General features: G+C 45.8%; 1 protein-coding gene across 12 annotated transcripts in view; it reads left to right on the top strand.

The window, feature by feature from the left end:
* CHD6 (chromodomain helicase DNA binding protein 6) overlaps positions 1-20,896 on the top strand; it is a 211,987-nt gene extending 191,091 nt beyond the window's left edge. For 10 of the 12 annotated variants that reach the window (XM_065523165.2, XM_074005359.1, XM_005569020.5 and 7 more), the window contains 7 exons: positions 1,210-2,784; positions 5,913-6,064; positions 6,465-6,671; positions 7,612-8,064; positions 9,715-9,906; positions 10,916-11,035; positions 17,970-20,896. In XM_065523165.2, the coding sequence (XP_065379237.1) occupies positions 1,210-2,784; positions 5,913-6,064; positions 6,465-6,671; positions 7,612-8,064; positions 9,715-9,906; positions 10,916-11,035; positions 17,970-18,866 (3,596 nt within the window). In that variant the 3' untranslated portion in view covers positions 18,867-20,896. Of the gene's footprint in view, positions 1-1,209; positions 2,785-5,912; positions 6,065-6,464; positions 6,672-7,611; positions 8,065-8,268; positions 8,643-9,714; positions 9,907-10,915; positions 11,036-17,969 lie in introns of those variants that run through there. The other 2 variants (XR_012419397.1, XM_045362977.3) reach the window with 2 other exon arrangements.
* The last annotated feature ends 4,022 nt before the right edge of the window (positions 20,897-24,918 follow it).

Genomic DNA, 24,918 nt, shown 5'->3' with positions numbered 1-24,918 from the left:
TTGGATCCACCTCATAAAATAAAATCTCTCTCCCAAAATGATGTAACTTCAGTGAAAGTTGAAATTCAGCTTAAAATGTCACAAATATTGAGAGACTATTAACCGCGTTCTCCAAAGTATACGGGTTTTTTTTTTTAAGTCATGTTCAGATTTATCCTACTCTGAATTTTGCACCTTCCTTAGATTAAATCTTAATAACTTTAAGTATTTCCTCACATGTCGACTTGTAACTATAGAAAGTAAGTGGCTGTCATTTAAATATCCCCTGATCCAATAGAGAACCCTTTTGAAAAATGTCTTCCTGGTTGACACTTGCAACGCCTGCCTTTAGCCTTGTAGTTGTAGATGGAGTTCCTCTGGACCATGGGACAATATTTTAGGAAAGCTAAAGCAAACATTGAACCTACTCAGTGTGGGTTCAGGGCTGATGGCAGCACGCACAAGATGTCCCAGCCTTTGCCTCCTATGTGGCAGGGCTAAAGTGGTGTCATCCAAGCCAGGGAGCTGAATATATTGGAAAGATGTGGACCTTGGAGTCACACTGACAAAACCTGGATTTAAATCCTGGTTCTGTCACCTGGAGCAAGGTAGTTTATCTGAGCCAATTTCCTTATCCTTGAAACAGGACAGGCATGATGATGATATGGTGGGATTTTCATGAGAACTAAGTAACATGTAGAAAGTACCTAGTGTAGAATACAGTGGTGTGATCACAGCTCACTGTAGCCTCAAACTCCTGATCTCCCAGATCCTCTTGCCTCAGCCTTCCAAACAGCCAGACTATGGGCACACAGTACCATGCCCAGATAATTTTTTTTATTTTTTGTAGACTTGGCAGAGGGTGTCACTTTGTTGTCCGGGCTGGTCTTGAACTCCTGGCCTCAAGCGATCCTCTTAGCCTCTGCCTCTCAAAGTGCTGGGATTATAGGCATGAACTACTACTATACTATGCCTGGCCTAGTACATGCTTATTTAAAGGAAACTAATACTATTTTCAGAACTGGAGTTTTTATGCTCTTCTTTCACACCCCTTGGGTCTGTCCTTCCATTCTTTTTCAGTTTCCTGTTTTAGCAAGGGCCCACACACCTACAGCTGCCATGCTGAGGAGCCAGAGAGCTAAACTCCACGGCCAGAGATGCAGGGGCTCAGGTGGGCGGAAGTGTCTGAGGCCACCTTAAGTGATAGGCTTTATTTTCCTTTCTCTCCAGGTCCCCCAGATACCACCATCTACGTTGAACCCATCACTGAGGAACGTGCTGCAAGAACTCTGTACCGCATTGAACTGTTACGCAAAGTTCGAGAGCAAGTGCTTAAGTGCCCTCAGCTGCATGAACGCCTCCAGCTGTGCAGGCCTAGCCTCTACCTCCCAGTCTGGTGGGAGTGTGGGAAGCATGATCGAGACCTGCTCATTGGCACTGCCAAACATGGGCTGAACCGCACTGACTGTTATATCATGAACGACCCCCAGCTGTCCTTTCTGGATGCCTATAGAAACTATGCCCAGCATAAAAGATCTGACACCCAGGCACCAGGAAATCTCTGTTGTCTTTACCAGACCAACTCCAAATTATATGAATCTCTTACATATACTCAAATGAGTAGGACTTCAGAGTCCCTTGAAAATGAACCTGAGAATCTAGTGAAAGTAGAAAGCAGAGATGATCATCTCAGCCTGCCTGATGTGACTTGTGAAAACTTTATTTCTAAAGTTCAGGATGTCATTTCCATCAACCATGATGAAAGCCTGCTGCCTGAGTCCTTAGAGAGCATGATGTATGGTAAGAAGGTGCTCAGCCAAGAACCAGGCTCTTTTCGGGAGAGCCCAAGTACCAATACAGAATGTAGAAAAGATGTTATTACCATCTCAATAAGCAAAGATGGGAACTGCCAGCCTGGTGGCCATGAGGCAGAAATAGCTTCCGGCCCCACTTTTATGGGTAGCTTAGAAGCAGGAGGAGTAGCTCAAGCAAACATCAAAAATGGAAAACATTTGTTGATGTCTATTTCAAAGGAAGAGGACCTCTGCTTCAGTGAGGCAGGACAGAGACCCGAAAGCATCAGCCAGCTGGAAGCCAAGTGTTTAGCTTCCTCTTCCTTGAATCCAGGAAATGAAAGTGGGTTTGTAGATATGTGCAGTCTTAGTGTCTGTGACTCCAAAAGAAACCTGTCATCAGATCAGCAATTAATTGATTTATTGGAAAACAAAAGCTTAGAAAGTAAATTGATTTTGAGTCAGAACCACAGTGATGAGGAGGAGGAAGAGGAGGAAAACGAGGAGGAAAACTTAGCCATGGCAGTAGGCATGGGGGAAAGGCCAGAGGTATTGCATCTCACAGAGCCCACTATTGACATCTCAAGGGAAAAGAACCAAGGCTTCCATGCAGATGAAACCAAGAAAGGAAGCTTAGAGGTGGCAAACCAGACTCCTGGACTACAGAGGGCTTTCCCGCCTCCAGCAGCCTGTCAATGCCACTGCAAACACATGGAGAGGTGGATGCATGGCCTTGAGAATGATGAATTTGAAATCGAGAAACCCAAGGCTTATATCCCAGATCTGTTCAAAAGCAAAACCAGTACTATCGCCATGGAGGGTGAACCCACTGCTGTTGCATCAGAGCCGTTTAAAGTGAAGCATGAGCTTTTAAAAGAACCTTGGAAAGAAGGTGCAGAGGGGCAAAAAGTTTTCCCCACATATCCTCTCGAAGGAAGTGAGCTCAAAGCAGAAGACATGGATTTTGAGAATAAAGATGAGTATGATAGAGATGGAAACTGCCATAGTCAAGGTACAGTATGTAGGATCTTGTCGTATTTTGGATAAACTAGTTCACACATGACGGGGGGTTGGATTTTGGGGGAGAGAGTGCTTCATATTTTTACAGCTTCTGAAACAGACCTGCCTGCCCTCACCAAAGGTCATAGGCCTTGGACTGAAAATTCAAATAGCTTAGTAACTGTGGTCATGTTGTAGAAAATTGAGGAAGATCATAGACAATCATAGCACTTTGGCTGCCTCACCCATATAATTTGGGCAGGGGCTTGTGTGTTTTCATTCAATAGATGCTATGTATGGTGTTAAGGGGAAATAGTTTGTTCTTCCCGTAGATAAGGTGCTTCAAACTGGCTAAAGTGGAACAGCCTTGGGATGTTAGGAACTTGCAGTTTAATATGGGGGCAGTTAATTTTTCAGGAACTGAACAAAAATACAAATAAATTTGATCTTTGTTAAGGTGGGCAAAAAAGCCATTTGTTCATGTCATTGTCAAAACTGTGTGACTTAAGGTCGGTGCATTTGGTTTAGATTCCTTTCAGTAACTCAAAAGAAATAAAAAGTTTACAGCAATAAAGAAAATAGATTTGATCCTTTTAAATAGGGAGATCTTAGATAAGGGTTCAAGCTAGAAGGAATTTCAAAATGTTAAGAATCTAGGTGACCCTGAGATTCTATGGGCTTTGCAAGAATAGACATACAGTGATTAGGGATCGTGAGGAACAACAGCAACAAATGATTATTAGCTGTAGTTTTAATTTTTTTCAGATCCAAGAAGGCCTATTAGGGTGAACAAAAAACCAAAAACAACTCCCTTCATGCCTGGTCCACTGTGATGCTGAGGCGTGTGGACAGACACATCATCCCTTTCTGGGGCACTGATTTTATGTTAAAGAGGGAAAGAAAAAGGAGCTAAGCTAAGTCCCCCAAATTATCTAGCCTTTTTTTTTTTTTTTTTTTTTTTTTTTTTTTTGAGATAGTCTTGCTCTGTCACCTAGTCTGGAGTGCAGTGGCACGATCTCAGCTCCTGCAACCTCTGCCTCCTGGGTTCAACATCCCAAGCTGGGATTACAGGTGTGTGCCACCACGTCTGACTAATTTTTGTATTTTTAATACAGATAGGGTTTCACCATGTTGGCCAGGCTGGTTTTGAACTTCTGGCTTCAAGCAATCCACTTGCCTCAGCCTCCCAAAGTGCTGGGATTATAGACGTGAACCACTGCACCCAGCCTCAAGTTATCTAGCTTTTTCTTTTTAAACTCCTTGGTTTTATTCAGAACTCTTGGGAAGAGTTCTGAACGCAAATTAAAATTTACACACTAGCTGAGATAAAAACTGAGACGCCAAATTGAAAGTAGCTTGATAGAATTGTAACCTCAGCCAACCCAGAAGGAACCAGTCTGCAACTATGCCTGATTCTCCTCACGGCAGGCCACGAAGCATTGCTGCCATGTGTTGAATTATAAAACCCACATTGCTTTTTGAACCCTGTTGTGGGTAAAAATCAAATTATCGGTCCTTGGAAACCCAGGCAGTCAAGTGAGTACAACGTACGGTTTAGAGGAGAAATTGTGTTCCTGAACTGGTATCCTTTGATGGCAGCGTCAGCCTTGCTAAGTCAGAGTAGAGGAAGCAGTGACCTTAATAAGCTTTGGTGAGCATCATGTGCACGTGTGGGTGGGAGTCCCTTTCACTGATGGTTTTAAAAGTGCTTCTGAAGACCTTGGAAGGGATCCTCCACACATACAAGGTGTGGGACAGGTAAGGCAGAGAAGGTTAGCTCTGCTTTTGAGACTAGAAATCTACAGTCCTGAAGGAGCAGTAATTAACTGGTACACCTGTCAGGGCCCAGGTCTCCTGGCTTTTTCCAGGTTTTCTCTCTCACATGATTTCGCTTTTTAAAAAAAAAAACTTTCAACTCCTCTGCTTAAAACCTTTCAGTGGTGGTCCCCCATTGAATCTAGAATAAAATCCAAATTCTCTATCCTGGCCTACAGGACTCAGCATGTTCTAGATGATTTCCACCCCTCTAGCCTCATCTTCGTACTTTTCACCTGGCCCTCACTTAGTTCCTCAGCACGTCCACAATACCCTTCCCCGTTGCTGCCTCATCTTCATGGGACTTCCCTCCTCCGAGAGACTCTCTAACAACCTACTTGAGTAGGTTCTTCCCTGTTGTTCCCTATCATGGCACTTGGTTTCTTTCCCTCGATAGCACTTATCACAGCTTGTAATTGTAGTTGCTCTTTTACTGTCACTGCTTTCCTGGCTGTATTCCCTCATAGGGCTGTAAGAACCTTGAGGGCCTGGGCCGTGTCTGTCTGACTTATCCTGAGTCCACCAGGCCTAGCAAGGCCCTGTTTTTCATGGTCAGGTCGCTGCATTTCCCTAGGAGACTTGTTGCACATTCAAAAGTGAAATATCCACATTTCAAAGGATGGATGCTCCTTGTCATTGAACCAAGAAAGAGGCCAACAACTTTTCCTGCCTTAGGTGTTTTGCCATTGTCTGTTCATTTCCTGTAAGTGGATCTCTGAAGATCTATTCACGTTGATGATAAACTTTCACCATTACTAAAGCTTGAAAGAATAAGTTGCATGTCCATTTCTTTCCATGAGTGAGGTAATTGAAATGTTCTGAGTTTCTTGGCATCTTTTACATGAATCAGGTCTGTCTGACATTTGTTGTAAGCTTCCTGACTTTCACTCTTTCTCATATTAATCACCCTCTTGCTGTTCCATTTCATAGACTGTCCCTTCAAAGATCTCAAAGTATTAGAATATTCAGCTTTCCCTTGACCACTACACTGAGTGAGAAGCCTCTTTGTGGTTAGTCATCCCCTTTCACTCTTGGATACACAAGAAAAATTTCCTTTCTCTTTTCTTGTGTTGGGATGTGGATGCAAATGCTCACTAGAGGACTTGCCTTGGGAGCCCCAGAGCAGGATTTGCTTTTATGGCTTAACTGATACGGTTCTCCTAGAAATAGAAGATATCATAATTAATATTCCATTTAAAATAAATTAGCACAGAATAAGCTAATTTAAAAAGAAAAAGGAAAAGATCAGGATAGCCTAATCTCTCAGATCACTGTTATCTCACTACGACAATTAAGTGTCTGAGTAATTTTTTAACCTCTTCCCAGATTATCCAGGGAAGTACTCTGAAGAGGAGAGCAAGAGCTCAACATCGGGCATCGCAGGAGACATTGGGGATGAGCTACAGGAGGCTCGAGCTCCCACTATTGCTCAGCTGCTACAGGAGAAAACTCTCTATTCCTTCTCTGAGTGGCCAAAGGTATCCCAGAGCTTGCATTTCCCACCCCGCCCCAAAACCATTCCCAGCTTTGAATTGTTTTTAAACCTTTTAGAAATAGTTCTGAACAACAAACTCAGAAATGTTTAATACCTTTAAAAGGTATTAGTTATGTAGCATTTGAACATTAAAGATACACGCACTTAACTAATTCAACTGTAAGATGAAGGTGTCAGATTGTCCTCATAGTTATAGTGCCATGGCTTTCATTTGTATTGTCCAGACTATGATTTTTATTTTAAGGCTTATAAAGTGAGTATGTTTGAGTGTGCTCTTTTCTTACCGACTCCTTCTGGTGAAAAGCTTGACCCTTGATCTCAAAGGATTTTGTGAGTTTAGGTAACTCGATCCTTATTCATCAGAGCTTTATCCTTTTTTCTAGGACCGCGTGATAATTAACCGCCTAGATAATATCTGCCACGTGGTGTTAAAGGGGAAGTGGCCCTCCAGCCAGCAGTATGAGCCCTCAGGCACACTGCCCACCCCGGTGTTAACCAGCAGTGTTGGTTCTCGAACCAGCCTCTCAGAGCCGGAAGCAGCAGAACACAGCTTCAGCAACGGCGCAGCATTGGCGGCCCAGATTCAGAAGGTGAGCCGGCAAGAATGGAGTGACCACAAAACAGAGAGTGGTGGGCATATTCCACGTCTCAGTTGAGTTCATTCATTCAGCAAGTGTTTACTGAGTGGATAGGGGTTTGTTTTGCCTAGCCATTAGTGTTGATTGGGGAATTTAGACTTTATCCTGTATGTAGTGGAGAGCTAGTAAAAGTATTGGAGCAGGAGAAGGCATGATGAAAGCAGGGGTTTGCAGCTCACCTAGAGTGGTATACGGCTTGGCTAGGAGGGCCAAGCAGGAAACTGATAAAGAGAAGTTCTAGACCCCAGTTGGTTCAGAGTGGATACAAAGATGGGGGGAACTGACAAATATGACTCCATGACCAATAAATATATAAGGAAAGGGAAGCATGAATGGAACAGTGTGGTTGACCCTTAGAGAACTGAGCCAACAATGGAAGTTGATAGAAATTAGGGAAATCAAGGCAGGAGTGAGCGTTTTGGTGGGGGTGATGAGTTTTGAGATACGTTATTAACATGCTGGTTCTCATGCTCAACTGCACATTGCAGTCAGCTGGGGACTTTGACAAGCTAATGATTCTGATTTAATCAGTCCGAAGTGTGTCCTGGCTACTGGGTTGTTTTAAACTTCCCAGATGATTCTGATGCACAGCTGAAGTTGAGCATTCCTGAGTTATCATCTTGCAACACCAAATGTAGTTCATGGACTAGCAACTTTAGCAGCACCTGGAAATCTGTTTAAAAAGCAGACTCTTAGGCTCTACCTCAGACCCACTGAAGTAGAATCTGCATTTTAACAAGCTGTTCAGGTTTGAGGAGGCCCGAGTTAGAAGAACTCCTAAAAAGATGATTGGAAATAATATGAGGCCTAGGGAAATCAGGCCTGGAGAAAGAGCTGGCGTGCAGCCACTTGTGTGGCATTCAGACCTCTCTTGCTGTTTGTGTGTTCACAGGAGAGCTTCTTAGCTCCAGTATTCACAAAGGATGAACAAAAGCACAGGCGCCCCTATGAGTTTGAGGTGGAGAGGGATGCAAAGGCTCGGGGCCTGGAGCAGTTCTCTGCCACCCACGGGCACACCCCTATCATCCTCAATGGCTGGCATGGGGAGTCAGCTATGGACCTCTCCTGCTCATCAGAGGGGTCCCCAGGAGCCACATCCCCTTTCCCAGTGAGCACCAGCACCCCTAAGATTGGGGCTATCAGTTCACTTCAGGGAGCCCTTGGCATGGACTTGTCTGGGATTCTGCAAGCTGGCCTGATCCATCCTGTGACCGGACAGATTGTCAATGGAAACCTCAGAAGAGATGATGCGGCCACGAGGAGGCGAAGAGGCAGGCGGAAACATGTTGAAGGAGGGATGGACCTCATCTTTTTGAAGGAGCAAACACTTCAGGCAGGAATCTTGGTGGGTATCGAGGTCATTAGATTAAAAACATTCACGTTTCTACACTGAGAAACAAATCCTTCTTCCTCAGACACAAAATAATTTGTGGATCTTTTATCTCTATTTCAGTTGTCCTGCTTTCTTTCCTCTCATTATAAGATGCCCTCCATCCTCTGTAGAACTAGATAGTTACTAACTCATTAATGGCGCTTAATCTGCTTACAGCCTGGAGAAATGAGCCAGGAGGTCTTGCCATTTCAAATAGGAACAACCCCGCTCCTCCAGGGTTTCAGAAGAGCCACTGTTGACGGCACGGCAGAGCAAGATGGCAGGGTTGAGTGTGCAGCGGCTTTTCTCCGGGGTAGTGAGGCTCTCCGAGACTGGGGTATGGGAGAAAGAACAGGAGTCAGGCTACCTGAATGTGACCCTGGCTCTTCTGCTTGACTTACTGGGTGACATTGGGCTACAACTGAGCCTCACTTTGCTCCTCTATAAAGTGGGGCAACAGCATCTACCATGGAGGGTTGAAGATTCACGGAGATCATGCTAAGACAGTTTGTTCCAAACTCAAAGGAAATCATTTGCAAACAACAGAAAAGGTCAGAAACCGTATACCTGGCCAAGAGAGATCCCTTTTATGCTTTGTTTGATGCTTAATGTTGTATTTTGGGTTTTCCCATTTACTGGATTTTGAGAATCCATTTTATGTTTTCTTATTTTAAAAGGAATAGTAATAGCTAGTACTTATTGAGTGCCTACTACTTACCATGTTCAAGGCTTTACATGATTATCTTGTTTGTTCCTCACAACCACTCTGAAGATGGGCTTATTATTCCCATTTTATAGATGAGGAAAATAAGGCTTTAAAGCATTAAATAATTTCCCCCAGATTATCCAGCTAGTAAGTGACAAAGCAGGAAACCAAACCAAGGACCTTGTTCTCTAGGGGCTGAGAACTTTACTGCTAAGCCGTATTGCTTGGGTTATGTCTTCCTCTTAGACTTCCAAAGTAATTTGGGAAGCTGAAGTGACACGTCCTTTCCCTGCTCAATCCTGCAAGCTTTTAAGAAGTTCGTTACCTTTTTTAGATGTGCAACACCATAGTTTCTCTATAATGATCATAGAATTCCAGTGGAATGACCAATAAAAATTTTCCCTCTTCAGAGTATTTTTTTAATTTATTAATGCAAACACTTATTTAGCATTGACATTGTTACAGACCCTATTATAGGCTTTAGTAAAACAGAGGTAAAACAGGCATTCAAACTATAGAGGGTGAGTAAATTGTGGTATGGCGTTTTCTTTACGTGAGAGAGCTAGGGACAGAGTGCTGTGGGGACAGGAGCTGAAGCAGTGAGTGCTGCCTGGGACAGTGGGCAGTGGTGACAGAGGAGGAAAACTGAATCCGGCAGTCAGGATGGAGTTAAAGTGTACCAAGTGGACAAGAGCGGGAGAGGAGCGCTCAGGTGAAGGGAACACCAAATCACTTGCAAGAGCTTATGTGTGCGTGGGTCAGTGGTATGTGTAGGGTTCTAATTCAGGCGCCCCAGCTGAGTAATATCAGGGTGGAAATAGATGGAGTGATTCAAATAACACCTTACGTGTTTTCTTTTTTTAGAAACTAATTTTCATTCTGTCGTGATTATACATACTCGTTTTTCCTTCATCCAGGAAGTCCATGAAGACCCAGGGCAGGCCACCTTGAGCACCACACACCCTGAGGGGCCAGGGCCTGCCACCTCGGCTCCCGAGCCAGCCACGGCAGCCAGCAGCCAAGCCGAGAAAGCCATTCCCAGCAAGAGTCTGCTTGATTGGCTGAGGCAGCAGGCTGACTACTCCTTAGAAGTTCCCGGCTTCGGGGCAGTAAGTGTTTGTTGGTGCTGCCTGAGATCGCTGTTTGCTTCCTGCTGACTTGTTGCTATTTTTGATGAAAGCATGCTGAGGGAAACCAGAAAGTTGGGAGCTATTTGGGAGAAATCTGTCAGCTGACAACATCATGTTAAAGGACTTTTGTTTTTAAGTTTAAATTTTGATTAAATTCTCCAGTAATAGAAATGATAGCCCATCTCCAAATACTATGCCAAAAAGTAGACATGCAAAATCCTAAGAGGACAGAACTTGTCCCCCGTCCCCACAAACATTGCCACACGGTATCATAAGCTCATAGAGAAATCTTTAGGTTGCATAAACTTGGCCACCTATGAAAATGTTCCTTTGTATTCTTTTCAAGTTAATACGTTACCATTTGTGGTGGTTGGGGGACTGTCCTTAGTTTTATGGTTACTCTGCTTTGGGACATTCCCTTCAAATTACCTTACTGCCTTTGTCCTAAGTCCCTCAGACTAGACATTTTTGGGAGAGGACTCTTGAGCACGATGTCTTTTTTGGTTTTTCTCTTCTCACTTGCTCACCTACCTCACCACCGTCTTTGTGCTGGATGCACCTAACTATTAAGGTACATATGTAGAGAGCACACAAGAAGAGGAGAACACATTCACAGATGCGCACCCTCCAGAGACAGGTGAAACCAGCCAGGCAAGTAGCAGTGACGAGAGAATCCAAGGAAACGATCAAGAGGAAAAGGCCAGGGATTAACAGGGCCCTGGCAGCCTGGTGAATTGGCTCATGTGTTCTAGTCTGGAGGGCTGGGGGCCCACACAGCCTGTTTTCCAGCTTACTGTAGGAACACTGGTGCTTCAGGAGAGAAAGCCTAGGTGAGGCCAGGTAGCTATTTCCTTTAGTTTAACCTGGCCAGCTCCTGTGCAGACAGCCATTGAAGAGAACAATAGCAAAACCAGTTGAAAGGCATCAGCCTCATCAGAAGAATCTGGGATAGCGAGTTTTGTAATGTTGGTCTCCGTTTTCATCCTAGAATTTTTCAGACAAACCAAAGCAGAGGAGGCCACGCTGTAAAGAACCTGGAAAATTAGATGTCAGCTCTCTGAGTGGGGAAGAGAGGGTTCCTGCCGTCCCCAAGGAGCCAGGACTGAGGGTAAGGAAGAAGGCCATGTGAGTGTGGGGCCAGGAGGAGCATCCTGGTTGAGCCATGCCTTATACACTTGAGAGAAAGCCCCAGCTGGGAAGGGGTTCACTGGGAGACGTCTTTCAAGAGGACTAGAAGCCAGCAGAGGAAGTTGATTAGCAGCAAGAAATGGTGCTGTGGCATTTTTGAGCACTCTGTGACTCCCAGTGGTCATTTGTTTTCAACCCTTACCTCCAGAATTGTTTGTTAAACCATTGCCAAAGCTTGGGTTTGTGTTTTGTTTCTCCTGTGTGCAGAGTTGCAAGGGGAAAGAAATTTAAACCTTTGTTAGTGAACAAAATTCATTATTGGAAGTTTTCATTTCCTAATTTAGGTTTTTATGGCTACCGTTTAAGACATTTCTTCCTAGTCCGGCCTCACTGGCAATGAAAAACAGCTGACTCTAAGCACTACCCTTTTCCTATTATAGCATCATGAGACTGGAAGGGACTTCAAAGACTTCTGCAGAATACTTCTAGTATAACGAATCCGAGTTAATTATAGTTTACAGATTAGTACAAATTTGGACTGCAAAAGTCATAACCTCTAGGGGGCGGTAACAACATTTCAAGTTGAAAATGTGTTGAGCTTGGGCAAATTATATATAAATGTGCTTTTAACCTCCTAAAAGCACTTTCTGCCCGAATAGGGAACTTCTGAAGATCCTCGTGGGGACTATTGCCTTTCCCAGGTTGTTCCATAAACTCAAGCTTTCCTGAATGCCTTCTCTTAAGTACTCTGCCAGCTACATCTTTCCTGGAGTAGGAATTCCCTTCTCGGTGGGATTGCTTGAATGTGATTTCTTTTTATAGCTCCAAAAGACCGCCCACCCTAGTCATTTCCTCCTGGTGCAGAAAGAGGTTGGCATTTAATGTTCTCAGGGAACTTGTTCCAGAGTTTGTCACCTGGATTACCGCTGGTCTAGTAGCCCCACCAGTGGCCATTGCTCATCTCCATCTGCTACCACAGCCCCTTTGAGGGGGGACTTGGACCCTAGACAGTTTGTCACATTGGAGAAGCTGCTCTTTTTTTCCCCTCTTGCTTTAGTCTCAGAAAATGTCCCTTCCACCCTTTTCTTAGGATTCTCCCCCCACTTTCTTTCACCTGCAGCAGTATGAGTTGGTTCACCTTTGTTTGTGTCCCCTCTGTCTTCCCTCGCCCCTTCACACTGCCTCCCACCTTCTTCTTTTGTCTCGGCGCACGGTGTCTCAGATACGCTGTCAAGGGAAGACCTCCAATTCTTGCTTTGTTGTAGTCTCTGAATTCTTGCTTTAGAGATGTGTCAGGAAGAGCCACGTAGTTCCCCCTTGGCTTGCTTGTTTCTTTCTCCATGTCTAACAGTTTCCCTCATGTTCCTTGGAAACTAATGTTCATCCCTCCCTACAGATGCTGACCCTTTGCCAGAAAACCCATCTCTAAGCTGTTCTTGCAAGCCAGCCTCTTCCCAGAGATGTGTGAGCCTCCTTTGTTAAATAAACACACTCCCTGCCTCGGAGGCCCTTTTCCTGCAGTAAGGCAAGAACAAGACCTCAGGCAGCTCAGCCTTCCCAACAGGGGCACCCGTGTATCTCCTGCAGCTCCTCTTGGAACAGGGCCTTCTAGGGTGCACTGTACTCTTTTTCTTTGCCATAGATACTTAGTCCATTCAGGCTACCATAACACAATACTGGGGGGCTTATAAGCAACAGAAATTTATTTCTCACAGTTCTGGAGACGCAAATGTCCAAGGTCAAGGTACTGACAGGTCAAGGCACTGGCAGATTGGGTGTCTGGTGAGGCCCCATACCACATCATCCAGACAGATGTCTTCTCACTGTGCCCTCTCATGGAGGAAGGGACAGCCAGCTCTCATAAGGTTACTGGCCGGGCGCGGTGGCTCAAGCCTGTAATCCCAGCACTTTGGGAGGCCGAGACGGGCAGATCACAAGGTCAGGAGATCAAGACCATCCTGGCTAACATGGTGAAACCCCGTCTCTACTAAAAAATACAAAAAACTAGCCGGGCGAGGTGGTGGGCGCCTGTAGTCCCAGCTACTCAGGAGGCTGTGGCAGGAGAATGGCGTAAACCCAGGAGGCAGAGCTTGCAGTGAGCTGAGATCTGGCCACTGCAGTCCAGCCTGGGTGACAGAGCGAGACTCCGTCTCAAAAAAATAATAATAATGTCACTAATTCCATTCATAAAGGCTCAGCCCCTATGACCTGATCACCACCCTAAACCCCCTGCATCCTATTACCATCACCTTGGGGCACAGGATTTCAACATAGGAATCTGAAGGGACACAAACATTTACAGCAGAAACCCTACCCCTCTTTTTAGAAATAGATTTAAATCTCACAAGGAATTCCTCCTCCCTTCCTTCGAGCTCACATGGCCCTTCTGCCGTATGCACTGTGGTTTGGATGGGTGGTGTCCACAGAATTATCATAGCACAGGCTGCATGGAAGGTTGTGGGATTCAATTTTTAATGCCCAGTACCTAGTGGTTACTCATTAAATATATGTATACACACACATATACTTAATATAGTTTATATATGTAAGTTACATATGTATATATTGGTTTTACCTATATGTGTATAGTTTTGGGGTTTTGCTGGGCCATTTGACAGTAAGTTGCAGACATGACATATCACCCCTAAATACTTTAGCATGCATCTCATAAAGAACATTTTCCTGCATAATTATTGCTATTATTACATGTACATATTAATAATACCTGTTATCTAGTCTATATTCAGATTCCACCACTTATCCTAAAAATGTCTTTAGAGCTGGTTTCTGTTGTGTTCTGGTTTGGTTTTAGGATTTTTAAATGAAGAGCCACACATCGCATTTCGTTGTTAGGTCTCTTTTCACCCACCACGTATTTGTTGGATGAATGTACTAACCTTCGGAGAAGAAAGGAAGCTCCAGTCACCACCTTCTTTTAACTCCACCCAGAGTTAAGTTTTAGAGTTGGAGTAATGCTACCATGCATTGATGAGGATGTTCTTGTGCTGGATGCCTATGCAATTAGATAGAAAGCAGATTTGCCTCCAGTGTGCTTGAACATAAGGAAGCTCCTTTTCCTTGTTCTCTTTGCCCCCTCCGCAGGCCTTTCCTGGAAGGGGAAGCAGGTTTGCTCCCAGGGTATAATTACCGGGAGGGAGAGCTGCCAAAGCCCGCCTGGCCGCTGTGTGTGGTCGCCGCACTGCTGGGAGGGGCACCTGACTGGGGTGGGCAGCAGCTGGTGGCTGGGGTGACTCCTCCACAGGTCGTGGTTAAAGCTGACTTCCTTTGCCAGCACTCTTGTTCTGCTGCAAATGAAGAGCGTTCTCTTTATCCTCGGGGCCTTTCTGCTGCTATTCTCCACATCTAGAGGGGAAGAAAGATCAGCTTGTGCCTTCTAAGCAAGTTCTCATTTCTGAAAGGACCCACCATTCTGTCTACAACCATGATTCTCAGCAAGGGCAGGGAAAGGATGCTTTTGACATCCCATATCCTGAGAGTGCTATTTGCACTTACTGGGCCAAGGCCAAGGTGGCGAAAGGTCCTTTGGGGCATAGACTGGTCCTAGATACCCTGAGGAGGGTCTCAAAGCATGTTAAAGAAGACCTGATTTATAGCAGATTCCTTGAAAATAAGAAGGAGGCACCATTCATCTAGTGCTGGGCTTGTTTTCTTCCTAACAGAGTTCTGAGATGGAATATGCCCCTCTCGCTGGAGAGTTATGAGGGCACATTTGTGGATGTACAGGAAAGACACTCCCCAGCATCTTTCTCTGCCTCTCGGTTGTGGGTAGGCTACAGGAAGAGGGCTTGGAAAGGTGTGTGGTCAAGTTGTGGTTACCCTGGCTGAAGCACCCTGGGCTGTGGTGCCATGCCAGCAAGGGCCTGAGACTGCTGTGTAGACAGAGTGGCTGGCCCAGAATGAGGCGATTTGCATTGATGAGCTCAAGACAGACTGGTGAGAAATTATCCTTTTAGCCTGGCCCCGATCCATCAAGTCCTACTGTCTCTCTTTAGAAATAGGAACCAGCCAGGAATTGCTTCCCCAGTGATCCTCCCTAGAGCCAGAGGGGCAGTTGCCAGCCGAGCACATTGCAAGTGGCAGGTCATGCTGGGAAGAAGAGAGGGTGTGGTGTGCTGTGGAAAGAGGCCTGGGCTGGGAACCACAGGGCCTGTGTTCTCACCTGCTATGTCCCTGACCCACTGTACCCTGCCCACCCCCACCCCCACCCCCACTTGTGAAAACGAAGGGGACTAATAACAGTTTCAGGGATTTCTTCCAGCCCTGTGATGCAAACCAAGGCTTTTTGAGAAGAACTTTCTTAAAGTTGCCATCATAAAGCTTTTTTGTCTATGATGAACTGGGGTTTTATATATATTCTTGGGAAACTGAAGGACAGGTGTAGGAGTTCAAAAAATATTTCTGGGGACTCAGAAACATTCAGATATGCACGTTTTCACACACCTATGAATCTCTAAATTCTCTGTAAAGCAGGCATGATGATAGTACTGACTCCACAGGGCTGATTCACTGATTGGTTGAGACGCTGCTGGAGCCCTCCGTACAGTGCCTGACACGTGATCAGTGCTTCCTCATGGCGTCTCGCACTCTTCTGCTGCTCATCCTCTTATCACCACCACCTTCCCTGCTGCCTCCGACAGCCGTTCCCCTCGCTGCTGAGTGCCCACTGCCGTGGGAACCAACACAGTCCAGCTGCTGCTCATTTGGGGCCCACCACACACATGTGTCCTTACAGCCCATGAGAACCTGAAACCAGTGCCACCAACTAAGGTTACAGCTGCCCCTTAAATAAAAATCTGGTGGGTCTTCCAAGGATTTGCTTCTTTCATAGTTTATGGAGAAGAGAGGCAGTGAAAAAAATGGGAAATGCCAGGGCTGCCGAATTAAAGTTAAAAGTAGGTGCCCTTAGGCAGATTGTAAATAGATTTCTTAACTGCCCTCAGGCCTGGTGGCAAGTCTCAGCCCAGAGATATCCTCAGCTTCCCTGGCTTCTTTCTCTATGTTCTGTGGGGTTTTTTCGGTCATTCTGGTGTCTCTTGGTGAGACCTGCACCTCCTTTCTCGCCCCAAGAGTGTGCCCCATTGAGAGGTACAGCCAGATCCCTGCCTCTGATTCCCACAGACAAGGAGGCTGTGGGCTGATGGAGCCTCAGCTGCTGCTTGTCACATCACCACCCCCGACTCTGCAGACTCTAGTGGAAGGGAAGGTATTCCAAAGGAGAATCCTGGAAAGGCCGCAGGCGCAGCCCAAGGAGTTGCCTCAGCAGCCCAGAGGCCTCACCCCTCACTGTTGAGCTCTCCTGCCTCATGCTGCTCCGTAGGCTCCACATTCCAGCCTTGATGGTGATCATTGACCTCAGTGGAATCCAGTGTGACAAGATCCATTGAGGCCACTGTGAACATGTTGCTTCACCATTGCTGTAATCAAAGGGAAGGGGGTAAAACAGCACTGCCTTTGTAGCAGGAACCGTAAGAAGATGATGCCCAGGCAGTCAGGGAGGTGCCAGCAGGGGAGGGCTTTGTCCTCACACTGTACACCTCCTCTGCGTGAGGAAACTCTGAGACTGCTCAACTGCACAAGTACAGTTCACCTTTTTTCATACCATGGGCATGTACTACTTGATAAACTAGCTGATAGCAGTGAGGTGTGGAGGGCAATCAAAAGAGAGAAAGGCATGCAGTTCTCCAGGGGCGCAGGGCCTGCGGCACTAAGTCCTGAAAGAAATCGCTCCCCATCTGTGGGGAAGAAATTCTGTCTCTCTCTAGGGATTATAAATTCAGAGAAAGATCCATTGTAATTGCAGTGGTTTGTTTACGCTCCAGGGACCAGGTTCCTGGCTGCATCCTCTCTGCCCTGCAGAGCTCCTGAGCTCCACTCTCAAGAAGAAGGGTGGGGCCGCAGCCTGCGCCTCCCTCTCCACGTGCTGCCTCCCCTGTGATTCTGTGCAGCTCAGCCGTCCTGATGGGTTATGGGAATGTCCAGTGCAGGTGCCAGATTACCCGTGTTGAGGGCCCTGGTCCTGTCACAGTGTGGTCCACATGGAGCAGAAGTGCTTTACTGCAGAGCTCTCTGCTAATTAAGAAAATTGGAGAGCGAACCTCCAAATAGAGAAAAAATAGATGGTCTCCCTTAGGGAGAACATGACTTATTTTAGTGGCAGTTTCCCCAACAATGTTCAAGAAGTCCTTCATTTCTTCAACAAGCATATACACATCCCATTGTATTCAGAGAGGGGTGGGGCATACACACAATAAATAAATAATGTGCCATTAGCAAGCACTGCTTCCTATGGATCAGGTAATGTGTTAAACCCGTCACTTTCAGCAACTCTAAAGATAGCTGCCATTGTCCTTTTTTACTTAAACTCAGAGGCTAACTGACATGTCTTGAGTCCCACAGCTAGGAGGTTGCCGTCAGGATTTAAACTCGGGTCTGTCTGGCTTCAAAACCCTGTCTTACATATTCTTTGTTGCTTCAGTGAAAACCTGTGTCAGGAGGAAGGCAAGCGTTGGGATCTGGTGAAGGGGTCTCAGCCACAATAGTCTCACCGAGAACCAGGGCACTTTTAGTGCTTTCTCCAGCTCCCCACTCTCTTCTGCCAGCTTCTCACAGGCTGGATGCCACTTTTGCCAGTCAGCATGTTGGAATTACCACTGGGCAGTGACAGGTGCCCTACTTGTGCCCATGCCACAAAATGCTGTCAGCTGCTGAGGGAGAAGCCTGTCAGGTACAGTCAGGCCGGAGAGCTGCACAAGTAGGCGGGAGGTGCTCCTTTTCCTGGGAACCCTTCGTGCAGCTGGAGACAGGCCAGGCCAGTGCAGAGCCCTGGTCGTCACCCTCAGCTGACCACCTGCCATCCTGTTGCCTCAGCACTTTGTGTTTCGTTGTTTTTCCAGGGGTTTCTTCCAGAAAACAAGTTCAATCACACCCTGGGTGAGCCTGTTCTTCGAGATACGGGCCCCCGCAGGAGGGGGAGGCGGCCTCGGAGCGAGCTCCTGAAGGCTCCTTCCATTGTGGCAGACTCTCCCTCTGGAATGGGGCCGCTGTTCATGAATGGACTGATTGCTGGGATGGACCTGGTAGGACTTCAGAACATGAGAAATATGCCAGGCATCCCCCTCACCGGGCTGGTGGGGTTTCCAGCTGGCTTTGCCACGATGCCAACGGGTGAAGAGGTCAAAAGTACCCTGAGCATGCTGCCCATGATGCTGCCGGGCATGGCTGCTGTGCCCCAGATGTTTGGTGTTGGGGGACTCCTCAGTCCACCCATGGCAACCACCTGCACTTCCACTGCTCCGGCGTCTCTGTCAAGCACAACGAAAAGTGGTACGGCAGTGACTGAAAAGACTGCGAGAGACAAGCCGAGTAGCCATGATGTGAAAACAGACACTTTAGCTGAGGATAAGCCTGGTCCAGGTCCATTTTCTGATCAGTCTGAACCTGCAATAACTACTAGTAGTCCTGTGGCTTTTAACCCATTTCTCATCCCCGGAGTATCTCCTGGACTCATTTACCCGTCCATGTTCCTCTCCCCTGGTATGGGCATGGCTCTGCCAGCCATGCAGCAGGCCAGACACTCGGAAATAGTAGGCCTGGAGAGCCAAAAGAGGAAGAAGAAGAAGACAAAGGGGGACAACCCCAACTCCCACCCAGAGCCTGCTCCCAGCTGCGAAAGGGAGCCCAGCAGTGATGAGAACTGTGCCGAACCCAGTGCCCTTTTGCCTGCAGAGAGAGAACATGTGGCACAGGCTGGGGAGGGGGCACCCAAAGACTCCAACGACGACACCAATTAGAACTTTTTTCATTTAAGAAATTATTGTGACTTGTAAGTTTCTTATCCCATAAAGGTTTGTTACTTCCCTCACTTCACCTCCATAAGAACCTGTGTTTCCATAAGTAAGATGACCTACCTGATTTCCTGTCTGAGAACTATGGTAACAGATGTTAATAGTTGCAGGGTCTCACCACTCCATTAGATAAGTGTTGTCTACCTAGTCTAGGAGGCACAGAATTCGCATTCTGTTCATCCCGTTCATTCCAGCAATCGTAGCTAATACAGTACTTGGTGACGCGCCCACCCCCTTCTCTTCCAAGTTTCCCACTCACTCGAGGAGGAAAAATGGCAAAAGAAAGCTGTCTAGGGATTTACCATTGAAGGGCTGAAGAACAGAGACAAAGAGGAGCTCTTTTTCTATGAGCTGGGTTGCACAGGAGGAATGTCACAGGGAACCAAAAAGCACAGAAAAAGGAAGTGCTGGTGCATATTTTTTAGTTAAAATAATTCCCTATTTTATCATGATTCTTAAGTGAGTAGTATAGACAGAAGCATATAACTAATGGTTGAAAATACATATATTCATTTCTTTATAAAAAACAAAAACCTTACTGGTAGTAATATAATTTCCCCCTTCATGGTTTTTCAGACACCTGCAGCGAGAAGAAATACTGACTGACTAGGCATTATTTTCTATACATCCCTCTCCCCAGTGAAAAGATGCCTCTCGCTGCAAAAAAGCTTTACCCACCATGAGTTATTGCTGGCGACGGGGGTGGGGCCAGGACCCGCAGTCCGTAGAGCTCCACGTTGCTTCACACACACACAGCTGGCGCTCTGCTCCCACCTGGTTCGCTTACAGATTTCTTAGCCATTAATTTGCCTCTCTGTGTTTAAAGAGCACCAGGACCGAATGGATTTTCACTTGAGGCTTTCCTTCACCAATAAGGCTCTTTCTGGAGCCTGCAAGACAGTTGCCCAACACTTTGACACTTGCTAGTAGGTCCTTTGATCAGGAATGTCTGAGGCTGTCAGATGTGTGCCATCCTTTATAATACAGCTGTGAAAAGTTACTTCTCCATTAATTTCTCCATTCTGTTTATATCTTACAGTTGGACCCAAATCCCAAATTATCAGTTAATCGAAACTATGTTGCAAGTCAACATTATTTTCTCTTCCTCAGCTTCTCCTTGTTTAGGAACTGAGAAAGAACCTGCCTAAGCAGCACTTCCCCATGTCCTTTCGCCTTCGTGTTAACATCCCTTCTAATGGTCTCACTCTTCACAGGTAGTTCACACTCTAAGACTTGAAGTAAGCTCATGGTTCAGTACTCTGGGGGCGCAGGGCTGCGCAGGACCCTTGGAAATGTTGCAAGTGTTACTAGTACCAGTTTCACTTTTCGTTGTCACAATTTACTGTATTTTTTACTTTTTCTGTTACAGTTTTGCTAATTTATCAGAAGGTCCAAAAGTTTGACATAACTATTTCATTTTGCATTATTTATTTATGATGCTTTTGTCATTGTCTTTTATACATTTGGGATTATAAATTATGTAAATGTTAAAATGAGCATCTCAAAGAAGTCTGTTAAATCATGATTGAAAATGTCAATCAGATGTATCTTCAAAAAGTGGAGTCCCAGTTTTATGAATCTGATATAAACCAGAAATTCTATAACCAATCACAGAAGAATCCAGTAATTGAACAAATCCTATTTAATGACATCCTTGTAGCATAGATGGTCTATAATGCTGACCACAGATTTCTTAGAAATGCTGCTCTCTCTATTTAACTAACATTTTGTTCAGTTTTGCCTCCAGTGGAAGCAGAAAGGGTTTTTTCAGCTGTTAAATCCTAAAAATCAATATAATTTATTTATGTAAAAAAAATAACTCAATCAATATATTTTTGAACCTTTTAAGTACTAATTTTCTTTTTATCAAGTAGAAAAAAAAAATGTATTTGCCCTAAATCCTTAAAATACAAATGCTATAAAAATTCCTGTATCTTGAAAGCCTTACTGCAAATGAGTATTATAGACATCCAGCAGAGTCTGGTTTTCTTTGTTGTCGTTGTGTTGTTGTTGTTTTGTATGGAAAAGCTGCTTTCCCCGGGTTCCACTTATAACCTCCAGTAGGTCACAGGGTTCAATGTGGATCTGACTTAAAAACCCACCAGCATGCTCAATCCCTTGTTATACCTTATCGAATCTGTATGTTAACTCTCTGGGTGTTTAGGCTTCTATTTGACTGCTGTTGTGACCCTGTTTGCAAAATGAAAATGACACTCTGTGGATTATTTGCTCTGTAAGGCACAAGTGCTTCTTATGATTATTTTGACGTTTCCAAGAGCAAAAGCCAAATTTAAACTCTTCAGCAAACTTGAGCCTTTTCATCTAATTCCATGTCACTCACAGCCATAACTTTTCTTGATCATTCTTCACCCCATGTCTTACATAATAAATTGTGGTCTTGATCCTGGATTTAAAAACAAAAAAAAAGTTTAAAAGTCACATTTGTATTTGAGGAATTCAGTGGCACTTGGGTGTCTCTTGCTGCCTGGGGCATTTATGAGTGCATGGTATGCCCACTGTCTTTCCAAGGTGTCCGATCCATGCTGGGCACCCTATGGAGGACTTGTTGAATATTCATCATGAGGGTTGACTTGGCCTGTCTCTCAACCAACTGACCAGAACACCTGGTTAAAACATGCCCTAGAAGGGAGTCGGGGGTGGGCGAGGTGGCTCACGCCTATAATCCCAGCACTTTGGGAGGCCAAGGTAGGCGGATCACTTAAGATCAGGAGTTTGAGACCAGCCTGGCCAACATGGTGAAACTCCGTCTCTACTGAAAATACAAAAATTAACTGGGCATGGTGGCGGGCACCTGTAATCCCAGCTACTCGTTAAGCTGAGGCAGGAGAATCACTTAAACCTGGGAGGCAGAGATTGCAGTGAGCCGAGATCGTGCCACTGCACTCCAGCCTGGGCAACAGTGAGGTTCCATCTCAAGAAAAAAAGAAAGAGTTGGCAGCACAGCATCCTGCTCCACAGACTCGAGGCCTGAACGCTCTCAGCTGGTACATCCCCAGCGCCACTTCTTAAGCTCCATACCGAGAGTCCCATCTCAATCACACACCTGCAATGTATGGGGGAACTAGACTTGAGTGGGTTAGAGTAGGTTCATAAAACACAGGACCACCAGGGTAGCTGAAATTCTCAAGGTTTTTCAGAACTCTGTGCTCCTGAGCCTGGTGTCTCAACCCCAAAAGGGGTGAGTCAGAAGTTACCAATGAGGCTGGCAGGAAAGTGCCACAGCCTCTTTGAAGGCTGAGCAAGAGACTGACCCAGCCTCATCTTGTTGGCTCCCAACTAAACACCACCAGATGCGTGCATGAATGGCCTGGAGCATGGATGGGCATTGTTACAGTAAGGCCTTAGGTGTTACAGGCCTCTAATCAAGACATAGGGAGCCCTCATAACAACTTAAACAGAAGAAGTAGTAAAGGGTCTTGGTTTCATTTTTTACCTAAAACCCTGTCCCAGGAAATACTACCTTGTACAAGGGCAGAATAGGAATAGTTGGTTCAGCACACTGGACTACTGTTGGTGTGTGTTTGCCATTAGTGACCTCATTTGTCCTCACTGCATCTTGGGCACTGGGTAGAGGGATGCCAACATCGAATTTGCCTCCTGAAAACTAGCAGAGAGACTGCCAAAGCTACCTTGTCAATCCTGAACAGCAGAGCTGGGCTAGACCCCGCAGTCCCACCAGCTGGGGAGACGGCACCCTAATTTTGCCTTTCGTGGTAACAGTCTGGGGCCTCTATCTCAGAAACCAAAACTGAGTGAAGAAATTACACTCAGAAAAATTGGCACTAGGAAAAACAGAACACTCAAATAAGTGTCACACCCTCTGGAAAACTCGATGCTAGATTCATTTACACCAAATTGCTTAAATGGCCTCTTGTAAGAAGTATTGTTCATTTGCCTCTTCTGGAAACCACAGGATTTCTTTCTTAGGTCAGAAGTAGAGTTCACCCAGCCCAGTAATTGGGATCTTGGCTGCCTAGTGGCGGACATTGTGGCCACTTTCATAATCCTAACTCAACAAGGTATCTGTGGGATGAAGTAGGGAATAGGGGAAAGGGTGAGTTCAATGCTGGCTGCTTCTGGGAAGTTGTTTTATGAGGTCGATTTGGACATGGAGTCTGAGCATGGCTGCGACAAGTTGGTGCCTCCTAGACGGCCTTGGGGTTTGAGTTCTGGCTCAGCCCAAGCCTTGGAGGACAATGGGAAGAACTAGAATGAGAGCCAGTTGTGGGGGAGGAACAGCCACTTGGAACACCCTTCTCCAAGTCTGTTTCCTCATCTGTAAAATGGGGATAATGATAATTTGCACTAATAGGGCTGTTGATGGGGTTCATTGAAATGATCAGTCTTTGTTTATTTTTGTTTTTTTGAGACAGCGTTTCGCTCTTGTTGCCCAGTGCGATGGTGCAATCTCGGCTCACTGCAACCTCTGCCTCCTGGGTTCAAGCGATTTTCCTGCCTCAGCCTCCTGAGTAGTTGGGATTACAGGCACCCACCATCACACCCGGCTAATTTTGTATTTTTAGTAGAGACAGGGTTTCTCCATGTTGGTCAGGCTGATCTCAAATCCCCAACGTCAGGTGATCCGCCCGCCTCGGCCTCCCGAAGTGCTGGGATGACAGGCGTGAGCCACTGGCCCAATCAATCAGATTCTTAATACTGCTGATTCTTTTGAGTCATAGGTCTTTTACTCCTTCTGGATAGCCAGCAAGAGAATTTACCAGTCTCACTGGAAAAGTAGGATAAGGAAGGGGCAAGGAAGAGCTTGTTCCAAGTCCCAAGGCAAGTACAGAGTGGATCTGGGATTGGGTTCAGAGCACTGCGGGAAACCAGCTTTCTGTCCTGCCCACAGGAAAGAAGGGTTTTCTGCATGAGCCCGTTGTGCTGGGTGGACTAGAGGGATGTGGGGACTGTTTTGGGGCTGGGGAACAGGAAGGTTCATGGGTTTGTGGAGCCTTCCTCAGTGTAGGAATGCCAGCTTTAGGAGGGAAAGTTAACACCCAGTTAAATTTTAATTCCATGTAAACATTTTTTAGAGTAAGTGTATCCCATACAGTATTTGGTATATGCACTTTTTTAAATTTTCCCTTTTTAAATTTATTTAAATATTTTTGGCTGAGTGCGGTGGCCCACCATGTAATTCCAGCACTTTGGAGGCTGAGCGGGGAGGATCACTTGAATCCAGGAGTTTGAGCCTGGGCAACATAAGGAGTCCTCATCTCTACAAAAAATATTTTGAAAACTTAGCCAGGCATGATAGTGTGTGCCTATTGTCCTTGCTACTCAGGAGGCTGAGGTGGGAGGATCGCTTGAGTCCAGGAGGTTGAGGCTGCAGGAAGCTGTGATCACAACACTACACTTCAGCCTGGCCAGCAGAGCCAGACCCTGTCTCTAAAAAACAAAATGCAACCTCAAAACTCCCAGGCTTAAGTGATGCCCCCTCCTCAGCCTCTGGAGTAGCTGGGACCACAGGCATGAGCCACCATGCCCAGCTAATTTTTTATCTTTTGTAGAGATGGGATCTTGATATGTTGCCCTAGCTGGTCTCAAACTCCTGGCCTCAAGCAATCCTCCCACCTCAGCCTCCCAAAGCGCTGGGATTACAGGCATGAGCCACCACCCCCAGCCTAAAAAACAGTTTATCTGGAACTCAAATTTAACCAGACATCCTGTATTTTATCTGGTAACCTTACTTAGTAGCAATAGTGTGCTATTTACTAGGCACTTCCTGTGAGTAGGATTTGTTCTATGTATGTTATGGCCAAATTCTTAATCCCCACAATAACCCTATGAGGTTGTCCTCATACATACAAGGAAACAGGCCCAGGCCTAAAGAAGCTAAGTAACTTGCCCAATCATCCAGCTGGAAAATGTCAGGGCTGGGCTTCGGGGACTCAGAAGGAGTAAACCCAGAACTGTAAACTGAGCAGGAGGGGAGCCAGGATGGGCATCTTTAGTCTGAGGCTTGGAGCAGGCCATC

Source organism: Macaca fascicularis, chromosome 10 (assembly GCF_037993035.2).
Source record: "Macaca fascicularis isolate 582-1 chromosome 10, T2T-MFA8v1.1".
Lineage (NCBI taxonomy): Eukaryota > Metazoa > Chordata > Mammalia > Primates > Cercopithecidae > Macaca > Macaca fascicularis.
Note: the sequence above shows the minus strand (reverse complement) of the source record. Positions and strands in the feature narration are given on the sequence as shown.